Below are 18193 nucleotides of genomic sequence, written 5' to 3'. Positions count from 1 at the left end.
ATCCTGATAACAATTTTGAGCTCTGTGAGAAATACTCTTCGGGCTAAATTCTGCAATCTAAATATTATAAATACGCATATATTTATATATTATACGAATGAACAAAGCATGTGTTTTATATAGGTTTTATCGCTTGTATAATAATAGAAATCGAATGAAATACAGCGCATGTATCACTACTCCTGTGCTGTGTATAATGCATAATTTTTTAAATAAAATTATACGCTGCATAAAATGTTCTGCGTTATTGCAAAGTTTTTTTTTTGCATACTAGAAAAGAAGATGCGGAATCTCAATAAGAGTAGGCATTCCTAACTATCTGGGCAATATAATAATTAATTAAAATGATTGCTTATAAGACAAATACTTAGTGTAACTCATACGAATATACTGTGTTTATATATATGTATAAGTAAATAATATCTGTGACGTACAAAATGTCTAATCTGGAATTCCATTTAACGACGATAAAATCGAAATCTGTTGCCATTTATAGCCAGCATCTAAGGAAATCACGTTCTTGATAAATGGAAGTACAACTTATAAGTTAGATTATTTTCCGAGACAAATGATGATAATATTTTACACCTCTTTCGTAGTGTTACTTCGCACACGACATATGAGCTATTACTTCATTAAATCTTAATCTTCTATGTCACTTCTTGGGGATTTTTTTTTATCTTTACCTTTTCTTTGCTGAACACGAAACAGATGGAACACAAAATGCAAAGTTTGGAAATCATTTTCTTTTCAGCAGAATTTTAAAAAGAAAATGTTTTCCCTTTCAAATAAATATGAACGAAATTTATTCACTAAGAGTTGCATTAAGAATTTAAAAAAAAAAAACTAAAACAAAACACAGTTTTATAAATTTGCAAAATACCTTTCTTACATTAAAAAAAAAATAACCACATAATTATTTTTAAAATTTAAATATTTACTGTGAAAATCCTCAGTGTTTTCGGGTAAGAACTTCATGGATAATTTATAATCATCGTGGATCTTCAGGAAGTTAAGTTCTTGGATGAAATTCTTTGGTAATTACTTACGAAATTGTGGTAACCACGGGAATTTCTGTTGTCAAGGTGCATAAATAAGAAAATTCCCTCCATATCGAACAATTCGCGGTATTTCTGCTTATTCGTGATACATCACACACAAATCGGGGTTTAGCATCAATAGCGATTACCGAAGAAGATTCCACCAATCTGGAACTTCTTGTAAGTTATCGCTACTTATTTTTCCAATTCGATCGAGTGAGAATTGTGATAACCTACAGTCAACGCCACCCTACAATCAGTAAAGGAATATAACGGGAACACAATTTGCACCGAATGGATAGGCAGTGTGTGTAGAAGGCAGCGAGCCAGCTTTCCGAATGTTATTTGGCGCCCCACCTTCGGTAGCCGAGGCGAGAGAAACGGTATCTTTCAGGAGGAATTCATTGCCAATGCCGAAGTGTTAGAGGATGGGGAGAAGATACGTTAGAATCGTGCCGAAAACGAAAATACTAAAGAGAAGGATTCGAATCTGAAGAACGGGAGCTATTTTTTCGTTTTGCTTAAGAAATTCGAGGCTAACACGTCTTTTTTGCAAAGGCTCTCAGAGAAAAGAGAGCTGCGACTTTTGGCATTCGGGAGCCCTCAAAAGAAATTGAAGAAGGTCGATGCCAGTGACTACAACGAAAGCATCTTCGCCCCACCCGATCCGTTCGGCTCCTTTTTTTTGGGGGAGAGGGGGCCGAAACGAACGGCACCGATGATTCTCGACGCGAGGTGGCGCGACGGAAAGCATAGGTCCTCATCAATGCAGTTGGTTTGCAGTGCACCTGAAGAAGAAATCATCTTTAATAGTTACACTAGTTGTGGTGCCGACGACAAAAATATTTTCTAATTTACGAGGTCGTCCATTCGGCGGTCGACCGAATTTGGCAGTAGAATTACAATGGCCGAAATTTTTCGGAAAGCTGCGAAAATAGTTACTCTTTTCCTTATAAATTTTCCGACGAGATTCGGTACCCGGTTAAAATCGGATCGTCGCCGCTCCGCTCTGCGGGCGGGGATCGAAATCGCCGTCGACCGAGCGTGATGGCGCCGACGACACGCTTCGTTGTCCGTCCCGACACCTAGCGCCACTCGGCCGGATCATAATGTTCTCTTGTGGTGCATAGTGGCCATCGCCACCTCCGACAGATCCACGTCTATCGGCTCTCTCGTATCGTACAGCGTTGGTGCGTGCAGAATGATGCCGCAAGTTCCAACCAGAACGGCCACGGAAAAGATCCACAGAAACAGACGATCCAGTACCATGGCCACGTACTTCCAGTCTTCCTTCACCTGAAAAATAAACAAAAAAACTCTTATTACCTACACACCACGCATTTGTCTATAAGTAATTGGTTGTTTCATGCTGTTGGCTCACATTTCTAGCCACCCTTTTCAATGAACGATCTCTTTAAACTTTGAAGATAAGATAGAACAGGGATTGGCAATGTATTTGTAGAAAAAGGGGGCATTTACATATTACGTCCACACTGGAAAAGGGGAATATGTATTGATACAAAGGATTCTGAAGAATTTTCCTATTTAAATAAATTCAAACACTAGGCACCACCCATTGAAAGTTCGGTCTAGACTTAAAGGAATATCGAAGCAGCATTGCATCGACGAATCATTCAAAAAATTGCAACCGCTACGTGTAGTCAGATAAAGGTTTATATTTTATTGTTAAAGCCAAATACGTCACGTTTGCGTGCCCAATTCGTCACTTATGACGAATTGAGACAGAATTGCCCACCTACGTTATAATTTTTGTAACCTTACAACGTCGAACACGAGACACTTTATCTATTTTCTTTTATCGATTCAGTACTTTGTTCTATAATCTGCTTGCGTTGAAATACCATTTGTAAATCCATTGTTACAACAATACGATCAATAATAAACTAATGTAATTAAATAAAATATTTATATTACCCTATTTAATAGGAATTGTATTATATATATATTTATATTGAACTCCCAAAGTTTATGCCACTAAGAAAAGGCTTTTGTTATGTCTATCAAGGATTGGGCTGGAATGTTTTTCATTGGCATATCTCTCTCCCATCATTCAATTTCTTACACAAATTTTAAATTTGCAATCGCCTTTCAAGAAAATATATGGTAATTACAAAATACTATTGAATATTTATTACATTTTATTTTATAAACACATTATTCAAATGAGTTTACTTGTTTACTTACTAACACTAGAAATGTTTTTCTTTCTTTTTTTCCTGTTAAATCCGTATCATTCATCGTATATTCCGTCGCACGATTTTATATCTTAGTTTCAGATATAATACAATAATAATAATACGGTGCGATTCAATTTAAATTTTTCATTTTACCCAAGATAATAATTTAATATAAGATATTGCATTAAAAATAATCAATTTATTACAATATTTCGAAATTAGTTCATACATAGTTGGAAATTTAATTAAGAAAACATTTGTTACATACATACTGAACTTTTTGTGTGAAGAAAATCGATATTTACGATTCACATCGTTTAGTGTATGCGGATCCTTCCAGTCGAAGGAACGTGACATGGATATATTCGAGGATGCGTGTATATTCGAGGTCCTCCATCTCTCCTCTCATGGACAAAATTAAATAGCAATTGATAGTGGCGCGTAATTATACGGGTAAAAAAAGGCAATTGCCTGGTGCCCTCATCAACAGAAAGCCCCAAATCATTCTTATTACATTAGTAACAATATACATGAAAGTCCTAGATTGCCGGTGTGGCACAAACACAAAGCAGGACTTAAGAAACGAACGAGCAATCTCCAAAGTATTCCCACTGTACTTGGGGGTCTCCTAATTCAAATTTGTCTGAGCCCATGAAGCTATGACATACCACTGACAATCGTGTATACTAAAGCGATTAAAAGAAAGAAAAAGGAGAAAACATGTGAAAAATCGCAAGACAAAATCCTATTCTTTGCTATAGTGTTAAGTGACTATTCCATCAAAATTTCATGACGTGACAAATTGGAATTGTAGATAAAGATGTCGAAAGGTTCACCATGTCAACAAAAGCAACGAATGTGTGTATCTACCGGAGTGTTTTCATCGAGGAAAACGGTTGAGTGCCCGTATCGAACGAAATAACTGTTTGTGCTTCTAATCTAACAACAATATAAGAATGCAATCATGAAATCGACCGGATGAGAACTCCAGATTCGAATTCTTTGCGGATTTTAAAGACTTTTTCTTACGAAAACTTCAAACAGACGTTCGTTTACTCACTCTTCCCAATTCCATTGAGAGAACTGAAACAATTTCAATTGAGAATGTCACTACATTTCATCATTAAAATGTAATCTTTTTAATGTATGTAACATAGTAAATTTTATGAGTACAAATAAACGAATACAGTTTAAGTATTGTTTTAAGTTATTAAATATTGGAAACACTCTTAAATTTCGAATAACGACAGTTAACTGTTGAGGTGTTTTAAGGACTGGTCAGTCCTTTTTTTAATAACCAAAACGAAGGACAAGCTCATTCCGCTGATAAGTCCCACAAACAATACGATGCACTAACAAGAAATTCGATTTCATGCGAGATAATGAAATCTAATAATTAATAATATATGTTGATTTGCTAATGAAAAACTGATTAAAGAGGGTAAATTAACAATAAATTTGTTATAAGGTTATTCGAAAATCCATTAAAATGTCTGCCAAACAGACAGTAACTGACATGAATTTTATTGTATTTCGTGATACAATACTTATATAAATGGTGTCCGAAACAATTTCGCTCAACTATCTCTCATTATTTTACATTTTTCGTTATTCAGTGTGGTAAAAAAATAGCTTGATAAAGGATTTAATCAATGTACTTGTTGTTTTGGATGCAATAACGACTCTCGAACAACGAATGGAGCTTGTTTTCATTCCAGGATACTGAATGTTTTCTTAAATTTCGCAAGAACATTGCCAACAGCTTGATGTGAAGGCTGAAAAAGGACTCGATGGGGTCGAAGGAATTCTGGTGTTGTTCCGTGATTGTCTCCACACAATAAAGCATGCTCCACATGTTATTCGGAGTTATAGCGACTACTTGCGGTCATTATTGAGTCCTGAATAATAAGGACTACGATTACTTCCATTTGGCAAAGCGACTTTTCGGCAAGGCGACTTTTTGGCTTCATACTAATATCCTACATCATCATCTAAGTGTATTATAACAGGTAATCGTATAACCTTTTATACTCTTTATTTAATAAAACATTGTAAAAAATTCTAGGAACTTAAAAGCCCAAATACATCGTCCATAGTAACAGAAATATACATGAAATTATAAATACTAAAATAGATATGATAAATTAGAGGGATGCAATTACGTGCCTCGAAGATAAACAGGATATAGACACGCGTATCGACATTATACTGTAATATTTAACATGGGCAACACGCAATTACCCTATTAAAAACACATAAAATGAGTTACTACTGCTACAAAAATCTCGACTTTCAAACAAACAAAAGTTATACGAAATTACACGAATGTTTGAAAATAAGAATTGAATATTCTAATAAATACTTTGTACGAAAATCGTCTTAAAATCCTTTCAAAAAACCGTACAAAACATATGGAAGAAACTAAAATGTCATCATATAACCAGGAAAAAATAATGATTGGACATGAATTACAATGGATACAACACGACGGATTGCATGGACACAACCATGGACATGAATTAATGTAAATGTAAGAACGACCTTAATAATTCCTGTGCTTTTTGCAATGAGGTTTATATATTAGGGGCATTCATAATATTAAATTTTAATGGTTAAAGGTTGAGTGAGTGAAGAGATAGAGAGGCCAAGTGTGGTATCTCGAATGGGGTTGGAATTAATGAAGAATTTACTCGTTATTATTATTTAAATAAGAAAATTCTTATTTAAATAAGAAAATTCTTATTTAAATCGATACAATGGTATTTAAACGAGGCGTTCTGTTTCCCTGTTAAAATTGCGTTACAATATAAACAATTGTCCTTCGACCAGACACACTAACGATCCATATCTTATTGGTAATCCACGAGAATAGAAGTCTACTGTACAAAACTTCATCTATTTTATAAGAAAACGAATGCATCTCTAGAAGGACACTTACATTAATAATTTCAATTAAATTTATAGACAGCGTGTTGTGATTCTGGCAGTTTTAAACGATAATCAAACGAAACAATTGATTAATAACAATCACTGTGTTTGAATGATCAAAGTTGGTGGTGTTATATGTCGAATTCTGTTTCATATCATTTTAAGCCTGGCTGTACACGTAATAGATAAGGAAAAAAGGGCCCTTTCAATACCCACAGGGTGGAAACCTCAAAAGAAATCAAAATATATATATATATCTGTATTGTTTGTTTGTTGTATTACAACACGACACGTGAGCGATCTGCCGACAGTGCCTTTCAGGAGGATTTTCTATGGGAAACTGGTTTTTCAGGCGTTGCAAACGTGAATAAAACCCATAAAACTAAACGTGCCAACCCGTTGGTGAGGCGCGAACTCACCACCAATTACTAGTGTACAGTGGTTGTATCCATTTCGAACAGGCTGGTCGCGTGGAGTTTTCCAGGTTTTCTTCATATTAGTAACACTTAAATAGGAGCCAATTTCTCATAAAACAATACCCGAGAGACTAACCCAGTGGGAATCTACAATTCCCACTGTGTCTGTTCCGTCTTGAAATTTATAAATTGCAGCCCAATAATTATAATAGATGCTGTCTTATGCATCCTAATCCATAAGACCCCATCCCATCGCATATAATATTATTAAATATACCGTATATTTAACAAGAAATAATCATATTCTTAATAAAATAATAGAGAAAAAAACTTAATTGTAGTTCTTAAAAATTGAGTGACTTTCTAAATATATGAAGAAAATTCAACCGAATGAGGAATTAATTTTAAAGTAAATAAATCAATATTTATTATAAATTTATTTCCATACTCTAAAATTTCACCTAAATAGAATGCTAATGTGTTTTAATTGAAAATCACGGCACCGAATATAATCAAGTTATTCGAAACTTCCTCCCTGTATACACGTATACAGGAGTAGTGTTTTATATACACGTGTAAGAGGAAATTATACGTGAGAAAACGTGTCAACAATAAAACTTCATCGATTTATAATTAAACAGGACGAATCAATTAAACTTTTAACGTATATTAACAGAGCGTGGAGTGTCTCAAGTGGAGAGTTTCGACGTTAGTTTCTTCACCACTTCTTTAAGTAGTGTGAAGAGTGAATAAACCATTTTTCTTAAGTTTCGAAGTGGTCGAAATCCGAACGACGAGTTGGAAAATTGTTTTGTCACCGAATAAAAAAGAATTTACATTTATATGAGGTTGAAGTAAAAGAAGAAGTGAAGAGGAGCTTTATTTCGATTTCCTAAAATAGAGCGGAGGGAGTCAAAATTTCTCCATTTTTCATTCACAGTATTGAACTTTTCAAACTCAGCAACGAGTTTAAAAGAGAAAAATGGTTTTTAAGAGCTGACGTATTTATTAAATGATCAAACGGAAGACACAATTTAACCCATTTTTTCCGTATCTAACCGAATAATTTAATCCTATTACCAGTCGACCCCCCTATAATAACACTGTTGATTTTTCCGTTTTATATGAATTCCATGTTGTATGAGTCACTTAAATTTTACAAATACGTATGCCTGGCTGTGAATGGCTCACATATTTGTAAAATTTAAGTGACTCGTACAACATGGAATTCATATAAAACGGAAAAATCAACAGTGTTATGGGGGGGGTTGACTTGTAATTTTACAGGTGTTCGTTTAACGAGTCAAAATACAGCAATTCGAACCTCTAAAAAATACTGGAAATATTCTTATTATTTTTTTTTTCGTTTATAACTCGAAGAAATTCCGAAAGAGGAAGAAAAACTTTGGTAAAAATTTATGCCTTTCGCTTCGCACCTTTATCACCGATCGTTAACGACAGTTCTGGTCATTTAAGAAAATTTTCGAGAGACGTTAGAAACATTAAAATATGCGAGAGACGATAAGAGACGGTCTCCTACTTTAAAACGAAGGAAACGTTAATATCTTAATGACCACACTACTGATCCTAACCCCCTGGAGTTAAATATTTTCTAGTTACAATTCCGATTCCATCCAGTTTATGGAGATGGACTGTCCCTCCATTTTTACGCCTTTTAATACGTGATTTACATATTTATGTGTTAGTGTAGTGTTGGTACGTCGTAAGTGTATTTTTATCTTATCGAAATAGTGAAAAAGTCCTTCTCTAGAATTATCTTCTATAGAAATTCTTAACGATCGCGTAATTAAAAGGATATTAGGTAGGGTATACGTTATCGAGGTATATGGCAAAGAGATACTTTATCACGTTATTATATCTGAAAAGTCTCTCGTATTTTTCTTATATCTGAGAATATTTCGGTATTCTAGAAAATCTTTTTTTAATTAACATCTTCACCTCAATTTTATAACAATTTCTTTCTGATTTCTGCCCATTAAAAACTCTTGAACACTGGTGGGTTGGAGACGTGTAGTTTTCCTGATTTTATTCGTGACTTTCTATGAGAAACTGGCTTCTATTTAGGTGTTTATAACACCTAAATAAGGGCCAGTTTCTCATAGAAATAGAAACCAGTTTCTCATAGAAGCTATTTAGGTGTTATAAACACCTAAATAGGGGCCAGTTTTCTATAGAAAGTCATCTCGTGAGAATCTTTCCTCAACAGATCGCACTCGTGTCAGTTGTCGCATAAATAAATGAGAAATTAACAGAAGCCAAGATAGTTGTTGAGAGTGTGAAAAGTGGTACTTACGTTCATTTCTTCCTCGTATCTGCTGGTATGATCGGCGATGTAATGGACCGATTCCAGAGCTCTCTGCAACTCGGGACAGAAGTGAAGTTTGCCTCTCATGGAAGATCCCGCTTCTTCGCGAATGATTGTCTCCTCCTCTACGCGAGGGGCGGGACCGTGGATCTTGCAACCGTTGTAATGGCCCCCGTAGTCGGGATCGTACATTTGCTTGACGGGGCAGGTGTCCGCATGATGAAAGTTGTAGTCTTTCAACTCCGTTCCGTGGCAGGTGCGAATCATGACTTTGGGCGATTCCGACGAAGATCCCGAAGGACGACGCATGAGAAGTAGCCTGGGTAAGAGATGCATGAACACTCTTTTGACCCAAGGAGCCATACGGTGGGTGGAGGGAGTGCGGAAATGTACGTTGAGCACCACTACCGTCACGCAGATGGACAACGTGACTAGAATCATGGTGAAGAGCAAGTATTTACCCAGCAGCGGCACCACCAGAGAAGTCGGGGGGATTATTTCCGCCAGCAGCAGGAAGAACACCGTGAGAGAAAGCAGAATAGAAATGCTCAGGCTAACTTTTTCACCGCTGTCCGACGGTAGATAAAATACCAGCACCGTTAGAAAGGAGATCCCCATGCACGGTACGATTAAGTTGACGGTATAGAACAGAGTTTTTCTCCTCATGCTGATGTTAAAAGTGATGTCGATGTAAGGTTCTTCGCAGCAGGTGTAATACTTTTCGTTACGAACGGCGGGAACGTTCAGAATATCCCATTCCACGCTCAGATAGAATTCGGTCAGATCGATGCCTATTTCCACTTGATTGATGTCTTTGGCTTCGTCTTTGTGTCTGAGATCTACCTGAAAACCGGGAGTAACGCCAGGTCATCGGATCAGTACAGGAGAATCGCGAGACGGCAATACTTACTTTGAAGCCATCGTAGGTCCAGGATCCGAATTTCATCAGACAAGTCTGCTCGTCGAAGGGAAAGTATTCCACATCGATTTCGCAGGAACTCTTGTAGATGGCGGGCGGTTTCCATTGGATCATTCCGCTATGGTCCAACTGGGCCTTGGTTTCCAGAGTCACTTCGAAATTTCCATCGGCGCTGAAAAAGAAATTAAATTTCTAAATACAATGGATGAAATGAATAAAAACAAATGCTAGTTGCACGTTGCAACTCACGAAATAACTCGAATTTCAATACAAAATGCATTACTTAAAAGATTCAACGAGTATTTTTTAATTAGCAAAAATGCCATTAATTAATTTCGAGATTAAATAGTTATATATAAGATTTCATTTTGTTGTTTTCATACTCAAACGCATTTAACTCGTTTACTCTGACTTACTAAAGACTCTCTTTAAAGATTACGCTCGTTTTCCCCTTCTATAATAATAAAAAAAGAAGAAGGAGCGAAAGTATATAATTCGGGTAAATTCTTGGATACAAAAGACACGTCGGATGCTCGGCCATTAAGCAAATACGTGCGCTTATTGCCTGAGCGTGAATTACAAGGAAAATGTGAACTCTTGTCGACTGTCGCTTTTATTTTTACACACGTAACAAGAAAAATGAGCTCTTCCTTTATTAACTATGGTGACATTACTTCGTTCAACTTCACATTTCCATTTGTATCGATAAAATTCAATGTTTTATTCCAGTAAATAATGAGTGTTAATCATTTCTTTTACTCTAATGATCTCTAAAAGGATCTACGAAGAATTAAGACATACTAGAAGAATAATGCACCTGTAGAGGCAAAATTCTCAAAACTTTAATAGAAATTTTCATAATTTTACCTCTACGTGAAGAATTAGGTTCCTTTTTTTTCTCTCCACAGTGCCCATTAGGTTCCATTTTTCCTCTACAATGACTATTAGCGAACACTATACTGTTCAGTAACCATTAGAACCCATGTTTCTGGTGATCGATGCAGATAGACGAAACCGTAGAATAACAGTTGAATCTCTATAAAAAATTGTGTCACTTCCATAAGAAATCATTATTAAAAACCTATCGAAACTATAAATAGGAAAAATTTCTATACGAAATAGAAATTCTTTCGCCTATTATCATGTAATTGCGAATTTAAAACGAAGCAAAGAAACTTCAACTTCCTTTCTTCTTCTTTGTTACCATCCTCTTAAGAATCACACCTATTCGCATATTGTTTTCGGCATCTGTTCCTCGACTTAATTAAAAATTTTACTCCCGTTTTCGCTCGAATAATCGATTCTTCATTCAAATTTACACAACCGCAAAACATAAAACACACACACAAAAAAAAAAAAATCCCCAAGAAAATTTATGACAAAGAACGTAAGAAACTTAAGAATTTCTATTCATATCCATGCCAAACAATCGAAAATTTAAATTTTTATGCGGCGAAAATTGTAATTTACGTTAATAAATCGCATAATTACATGAATTTTTTTTTTGTTTCCTGCTTTCGGGCTTTCGGGCTTTATTTTTTTGGTGGGTCATCGAACGTCGATCGTTATATCGAAAATCGATGGGATCGTTCGAGTGGAGATTTTCTAGAAGTGGTATTTCTCGAACGATAATTTATCAAATTTCTTATCAAAAATTTGACGTAAAGCATCAAATTTACTCACGTGTAGAATAGAAGTAAACGTTAGAAGTGGGGTCGAAGAATGAGCGTGATACCAAAACACACGTACATTTGTACAGAAAACTTTATCCCCTTTTATAACGCCAATCGTATATTTGCTTTATTTGGAGAAAATAAAGTATCTTACGCTTTAATATTTATTTAAATTTTAACTTTATTGAAAATTATTTACTCAACAATTTTCTCAACGATTCGACGTCACGAATGTTTCATTTTTTTTCCAGTGCACGCAGTCTAATCGTTAACCTTATTACTCGCATTAAATATACCAGAAGAATTAGGAAAATATTCTACAATAGAATCAGAATTCAATTGTGTATAATGTAGAAGATGTGACACAGAATATCCCTTTAAAACTTCATGCGCCTTTTTTCCAAACAGAAAGAATTCCAGTTAAGTGTTTCTAAAGAATTCTTAAAAATTGAATTAAAGGTAATATTGCGGATGGAAAAGTAAAGAAATAACAATAGTTAATTTTGTTTTCTTTTGTAAACTGCTAAAAATATTTCCTCAAGTCTTGTTATTTTAAAGGAAATGGTCATTGCATTGTGTGGAAGATGAAGATGCTCGGATGCAGAAAATCAATTAAGACATTGAAAATATTAGGAAAACCGGCGATTGTCTTCTCACGAAAATAATTTTCGAGATAGAAACTTCAAAGTTTATTTTCAATTTTCGTATAAGATAAGAAAATTAATATCGTTACACTATGGCAATAGCCAAGAGGTATTTATTAAGTAATATGTCGTGGAGATCGAAACAATTCATTATTTAGTCTCTGAGGATTTTCTTAGTTTCCTTATAAATTCTTACATTTTTCTCTCCATTTCTTTTTAGTTTTATTATTTCGAAAATATTTCATTTGTTCCAGTTAAAAAAGACAGAAAATCTGTGAAGGATGAACAGAATTTCAAGAGGAAAATCATCACTCGCGTACGAAATATTCTACGATATAATATGTAAATCGAAACACTTCGAATGGGGATTTTGATTCGTGTCCGAGATAGAAGCGAATATTCTATCTCCGGTAGAAGTTCTCAGGCGGAGAAATGTACTTACTTGTTATACAAAACGATGTCAGGTCTCCAGATGTGATCGGAAGGCACGTGCAGCATATCTACCCCGCCGTACTCTTTCGGTTCCCAAGTCAATTTGTAGTCGTGCCAGTACTGAAACAGAAAGATAAGTGAATACCAGTCGATTTTTCTTTTCTCCATTCAGTGTTGTATACGGAACGTTCTTACCTGTTCCACCCATAAATTGGTCGTCATGATTTGGTTCTTCAAGTTCTGAAAACATACGATATTTTTTTTGTTAGAAATGTACTGGCAGCAACACGGATATCGTCACATATTTATATGTTAAGTGATTTTAACTTGAGTCTTATCCCAAGAAATTCCTAATGAGGAACATGTCTCCAGGAATTCCTAGAGATGTGTTCCTCATTAGGAATTTCTTGGGATAAGGCAATTGTCAAGGGTGGTGATCCTCAAGTACTGATGAGTGTTTAATGAACACAACCCTTGACAATTGTGATTCACGTTACAGAAGTATTATTTAATTAAAGTCATCTGATCTATCTCTCAAGCTTTTTTCATATTTGGCACGTTTAATAGTAATAATTAAATTATAATTTTGAAGATTTTTCAAGTGCCCATCCCTAACCGCCCAAATGTGGGCTTGAGGGTTTGAATAAAAGGCCCTGTTACTGCCCACAAGGCGAAACGATTCTAAGAGAAAAACGTTATTTCGAGAGGGAAACCTATTTTGAAATATAATGTGTTTTTGTTAAAGTAAAATGCTCCAGAAAATAAACAAAAAGTGTTTCTAGTTTTCGGGTAGACAAATATATCTTTCGTTAAGAAATGACAAATGAATGATATCAAAATAGAAACGTGCCGGTCTGCCAAACGAGTGATAGTCCAGACGGAACACTCGAAATTCTGGAAGAGAAACGGAACGAGGTGCAAAAGGTCACTTGCTATACGTGCCTCACCACTCGAACGATGATTTAGAGGAGAGAAGTGAAGTGGAAATGGCTCTCTCTACCTTTAACAAATTGATATCCGTGAAGAAAATGGAAAAATTCTTAGAGGCACCACAATCGAATAGATCATTTTAAATCATAAATTAGGCAATTTTAGGTTAATAAATATAAACATTTTTTCGATCAAACTGTGGAAGGAGAAGAAATTTATTCTTTTTAGCCAAAAATATCACCGAAATTTATATAACCGCGAGGAATGAAAACGTTTGTGGAGTAAGAAAACATCTTTCAACGTTTACTAAAGTCTCCAGGCGACTAACAATATTAAAATTGATTCGGAACGATTACTTTCATTCGGAAATCGATTATAAGTGACGAAGAATTCGGAATCGATGCCCAATCGATTTTAATAATGTTTTGCGGTTGTATGACGGATAGAAAGTAACGGAAAACGTTTTTATAGTCAAACGACTCAGAATTCTATTATAAGTGTACATCAGATACGACGTATGTAAACAATAACAATTCTCGTCTCACAATTTGGTAGTCAGCACTTACCTGGATGTTATACACGAGAGGGGACGTATGGCGAACGGTCAAAAATTGACCCCCCAAATTTTTACATTTTTGGACTCGGAGGACCTCGAAACATTCAGAAATGCAAAAATAATCGAGAGTTTTTTTTCTATAATGTGTGTGAGAGGCACAATTTTGTTCACCAGTTTGAAGCTTAATAACTCGCGTGCCTTTTGTAGAAAGTTTATAAAATTTTGCATGGAGGTTCAGGTGTTAGGGGCATCGATGCTGTTAAAATTTGGTGGTTAAAGATCAAGAGGGTAAGAAATACAGTCATGTGTCATATCTCGATTTTACTCGGTATCAGCATTTACAATTGTTTTTCTTTTTGTAAAACTCGTCTCTGTCTTTAAAAATTAAGCTTTTTATCACTTTATGTTAATTAATAATATAAAAAGTTTTTAAATTAAATCTCATAACAGATGGAGCCACAAAACATTTTAACTTTTTTACCCAGAAAGTTACGCAACACTTGTGATTTTCATATTATTAAATTGCAATCCACGTCGATCTAGGAAGAAAAGAATTAAAAAATTACCAATTATAGAAGCTGGAAAAACCTCTATCACATCAGTGGCTCGTTATTATAAATGTTTTTACATTTTTCTATTGCTACGTATTCGCGGGAGAGGACGTAAATCTTCATTTGAAAGATGAATTTAACATATTGTAACCTGGAACGAAAGCGACTACAAAAAAAATCTCTTTAAATATTCACCAGGAGAGAGTGGATAGACGAGTGATAAACCAGGCTTATTGGAAAATTTCACTTTACGTTATTTACCCCCTATCTACTAGCCACACTACCAAATAATCTACCAAAAAAGTTCTTATATTTCTATTTTAGTAAATTTCAACGCATTTTCTTTGATTAAGAAAAGGGAAATCTCAGTCTCTACCCGATTTCATTGGGGTGGACGTTGTATCGACCGTATTACTAAACCACGAATTTCTATAAATTTTGCGTAAATATTATGGACGTCAGTTATAATTATCGATCGTCGATAAACCTTTTAAATTTCACAATATATCAAATATTGCGTTACAGTGGTTAATAATAGGAATTCTCATCGATAAAGGAATTTACTCGTGTACAGTAGAGTTGTATCGAATGCAATTTTCCTGTATGAAATGGGAGGTCGAATATTTATAAAGACATTTATTATAGTAAATCACGAGAAGATGCGGATCGATAATAATTTTATCGATATTTAATTTATCTGTAAATCTCTACCAGATATTAAATTTTAACAGTGATTTTTTTCTGTATATTTTTTTAGAGGAGGGAGGAGGGTTTTTTTTGTTGTTTCGTTTTAAAGTGACGTGTCGACGTTTACTCGCATCCAATGGGTTGTTAGATAACAATCGATGAATTCTCCTCGTCGATGCATCCACCCGACCGTTGTTATTTCGGTTGTTATGTCACCGATCGAGTCCCACCCACTTGTCGTTCGCTCGACTGACCCCATCCCACCCGAAATACGTATTTCCCTGTAACACCTGACAACTTGATTGTCCGGCTGTCTTTAAATTGTCGTGTCTCTACCGAAAGAAATTTAATCAATCAAATCTACAATTGCTGGAAGTTACAAAACTTCAAATTCAATTCCGTGCTACTTCCATCCCTTTGTACTCTTGTAACATTTCAAGATGTGCAATTTTAATTGTTCTCCTTAATAATAATAATAATAAAATACAGCATATAAGCAGCATTGAAATCAACAAATCTTCAGAGTAAAGCCTCCTTCAGAAGATTATACAACAAACACCAGATCTTGTGTACAGAAATGTATACGTCACACTTTCTGTAGAATAGTTCGAGCATTGCTATTCGTTTTCATATGCGTAACGGGAAATATGGCTCAATAATAACGTTCTATTGATAGTAATCGCTGAGTAACCAGCGTGAATGGCAGAAAGCGATTAACGACCGTAATTAAGGGCATTCTATACAAAATCGAAAACGATAACGCTTTAGTAATTAACCACGGATTACATTTATCAATTTATCTCGCCATTTTCCAACCGGTGGATCGCGTATCATTATTCCTAAACGAGTATTGTGACGTAGATTACGTAGAACACGATAAAACATTTTAACGTCCCCTTCTTCTCTAGCGATTTGCAAAAAAATCAATCACTTCAGGTAAGAAGAATCGAATAAATCCGAGTTAGACACGTTATATTTATTCTAATAACTAACATCGATTAAGGCCAGTAATATTTATAACCCGTCAATAGCGTTATCCAATTATCCGTATGCTTAGCATAATTCTCTAAAGTAAATATTTGCAACGTATTATATCGCATTTACATTCGTGTTTACCGAGATCGCTTTCACTCTTTAAAACGTTCGAGTGAAGTTTGAACTCTATTAATTAACTTCGTCTATTTGTTTGTTTCCTTTTGTTTATCTAAAGGGATAATTAAAAACGTCATCGATCCATTATTATCCCCTCGAAATGCATTTTTTGTGCCCTTTTTTTTGGCATTTCAGGTGCCATAACGTTAAAATGCCAAACCGAAAACAGAACTTCTCTATGTATTCTATCGAATAGTCAACCCCTTACACAGTGTCGATCCATTATTTTTTGTATTCTTATAAAGATTATAATAATTCCTTCCCAGAATTTATTAATTGAAAGCCAGATTTTACGTAATAAAATTGGGTATTATGAATCTGTATAACGTTGGTGACATTTATGTGCATTGTATAATTGAAATGATGAACTTCGTATGTTCATTAAACTCAAATTTCGTACTTAATTATTATAATAACCCCGTGGAGTTTTCAATGAATTTTAATGGAATTTTATAATTACTGATTGAAAATTCTATTAAAGACTAGTGAAAAATTAGACAGCTTATTTATAACGTTTTAAACTGATGTTAATTATTATCCTTCATTGTAATAAAATTCGAAATTGAAACCATTAGAAATTGTCATAATGTCTGTAATAATGTGAATTAATAAGAATTTCAAGCAATATTATATAGGTTATTCATCAAAAAAGGGGGTAACTTATCGCATCAAGTTCTTGGCGTAACACTTATTTTCCGAAAATTTCTTATTAAAATCTATTTATTTAGCTATAGGTACGATTTGTTATACTGTTAAATGACAATTCGTTCTTCTATTTCTTTTCTGTACCATTTCTTTCTGGAATTCTGGGATTACTGTGTCATTCTTTTTCACTCTTTACTATCCACCGATCGCTCTTTACTCCCAATCCACACTTCACCATACCAATTGTTTTTTTTTACCATTGTTTTGTACCAATTGCCAAAATTGGGAAGTAACGAAACAAAACTTTGTTGTGCCAAATATAGAAACAAAAGTGTTAGACTTCTGTTCAAATTGATATTAATGTTAAAAAGAGTAGAGTGATGGGATAAGGCAATGCAAGACAAGAAAGAGTACCTCCCTCTATAACTTTCTATAAGAAATTTCCTATATTTAAGTGTTAAACACGCAAAGAAAACTTAGAAAATTACATCCTATTGGTGAGGCGCAAAACCAGAACCATTGTTTGGTTGTCTCATCCAACAATGGTCGTGCATTGGGATTTGATCCCGGGTACCTCAGAGCGGGTGACTGACTTAATAACTAACTAGGCCATTAGGATAGCCTGTATTATAGTAAATAATAGAAAAAAATCGCACTTCCAACCAGGTATATAAACAATACCTTTTGATACTCCGTCTAGCAGTCGTTCCTTCAACTAATACTAGCAATAGGGAATACATCACGTATCATACTGTATTTGATTTCCTACCGCGCATTATTCCTTATTTAATTATTTCCTTATTAATTAATAAAAATAGAAATATTCTTATAAGGAAAAAAGTTGTTTATCCGCAACGAAAAATGATATACAGTAATTATATATCTTTAAAGTCAAAGAAGAAATGTAAAATCAAATTTCCATTGTAATTAATTAAAAGATAATTGACTAATTGAATTATCTTACATCGATAAATGTCTGGAATTATATATATATATTTTTTTCTATGTAATTCTAGTGTTTGAATTACGAACTTCTCTTAATTCAGTAACGAAATACCCAAAAGAGTAAGCTCCTTTGTATCGATATACCAGCACA

General features: G+C 34.5%; 1 protein-coding gene across 2 annotated transcripts in view; it reads right to left on the bottom strand.

The window, feature by feature from the left end:
* Window positions 1–827: 827 nt before the first annotated feature.
* The window catches only part of LOC111640832 (acetylcholine receptor subunit alpha-like), a 102981-nt gene continuing 85615 nt past the window's right edge, over window positions 828–18193 (bottom strand). For both annotated transcript variants that reach the window (XM_023386901.1, XM_023386900.1), the window contains 5 exons: window positions 12772–12816; window positions 12587–12696; window positions 9819–9999; window positions 8897–9751; window positions 828–2336 (listed from right to left, as the gene is read on the bottom strand). In XM_023386901.1, the coding sequence (XP_023242669.1) occupies window positions 2145–2336; window positions 8897–9751; window positions 9819–9999; window positions 12587–12696; window positions 12772–12798 (1365 nt within the window). In that variant the 5' untranslated portion in view covers window positions 12799–12816 and the 3' untranslated portion in view covers window positions 828–2144. The remainder of the gene's footprint in view (window positions 2337–8896; window positions 9752–9818; window positions 10000–12586; window positions 12697–12771; window positions 12817–18193) is intronic.

Source organism: Centruroides sculpturatus, unplaced genomic scaffold (assembly GCF_000671375.1).
Source record: "Centruroides sculpturatus isolate CEXI.00-Female unplaced genomic scaffold, Cexi_2.0 scaffold1491, whole genome shotgun sequence".
NCBI lineage: Eukaryota > Metazoa > Arthropoda > Arachnida > Scorpiones > Buthidae > Centruroides > Centruroides sculpturatus.
The sequence above is the reverse complement of the archived record's forward strand: the minus strand, read 5'-3'. Positions and strand labels throughout refer to the sequence as shown.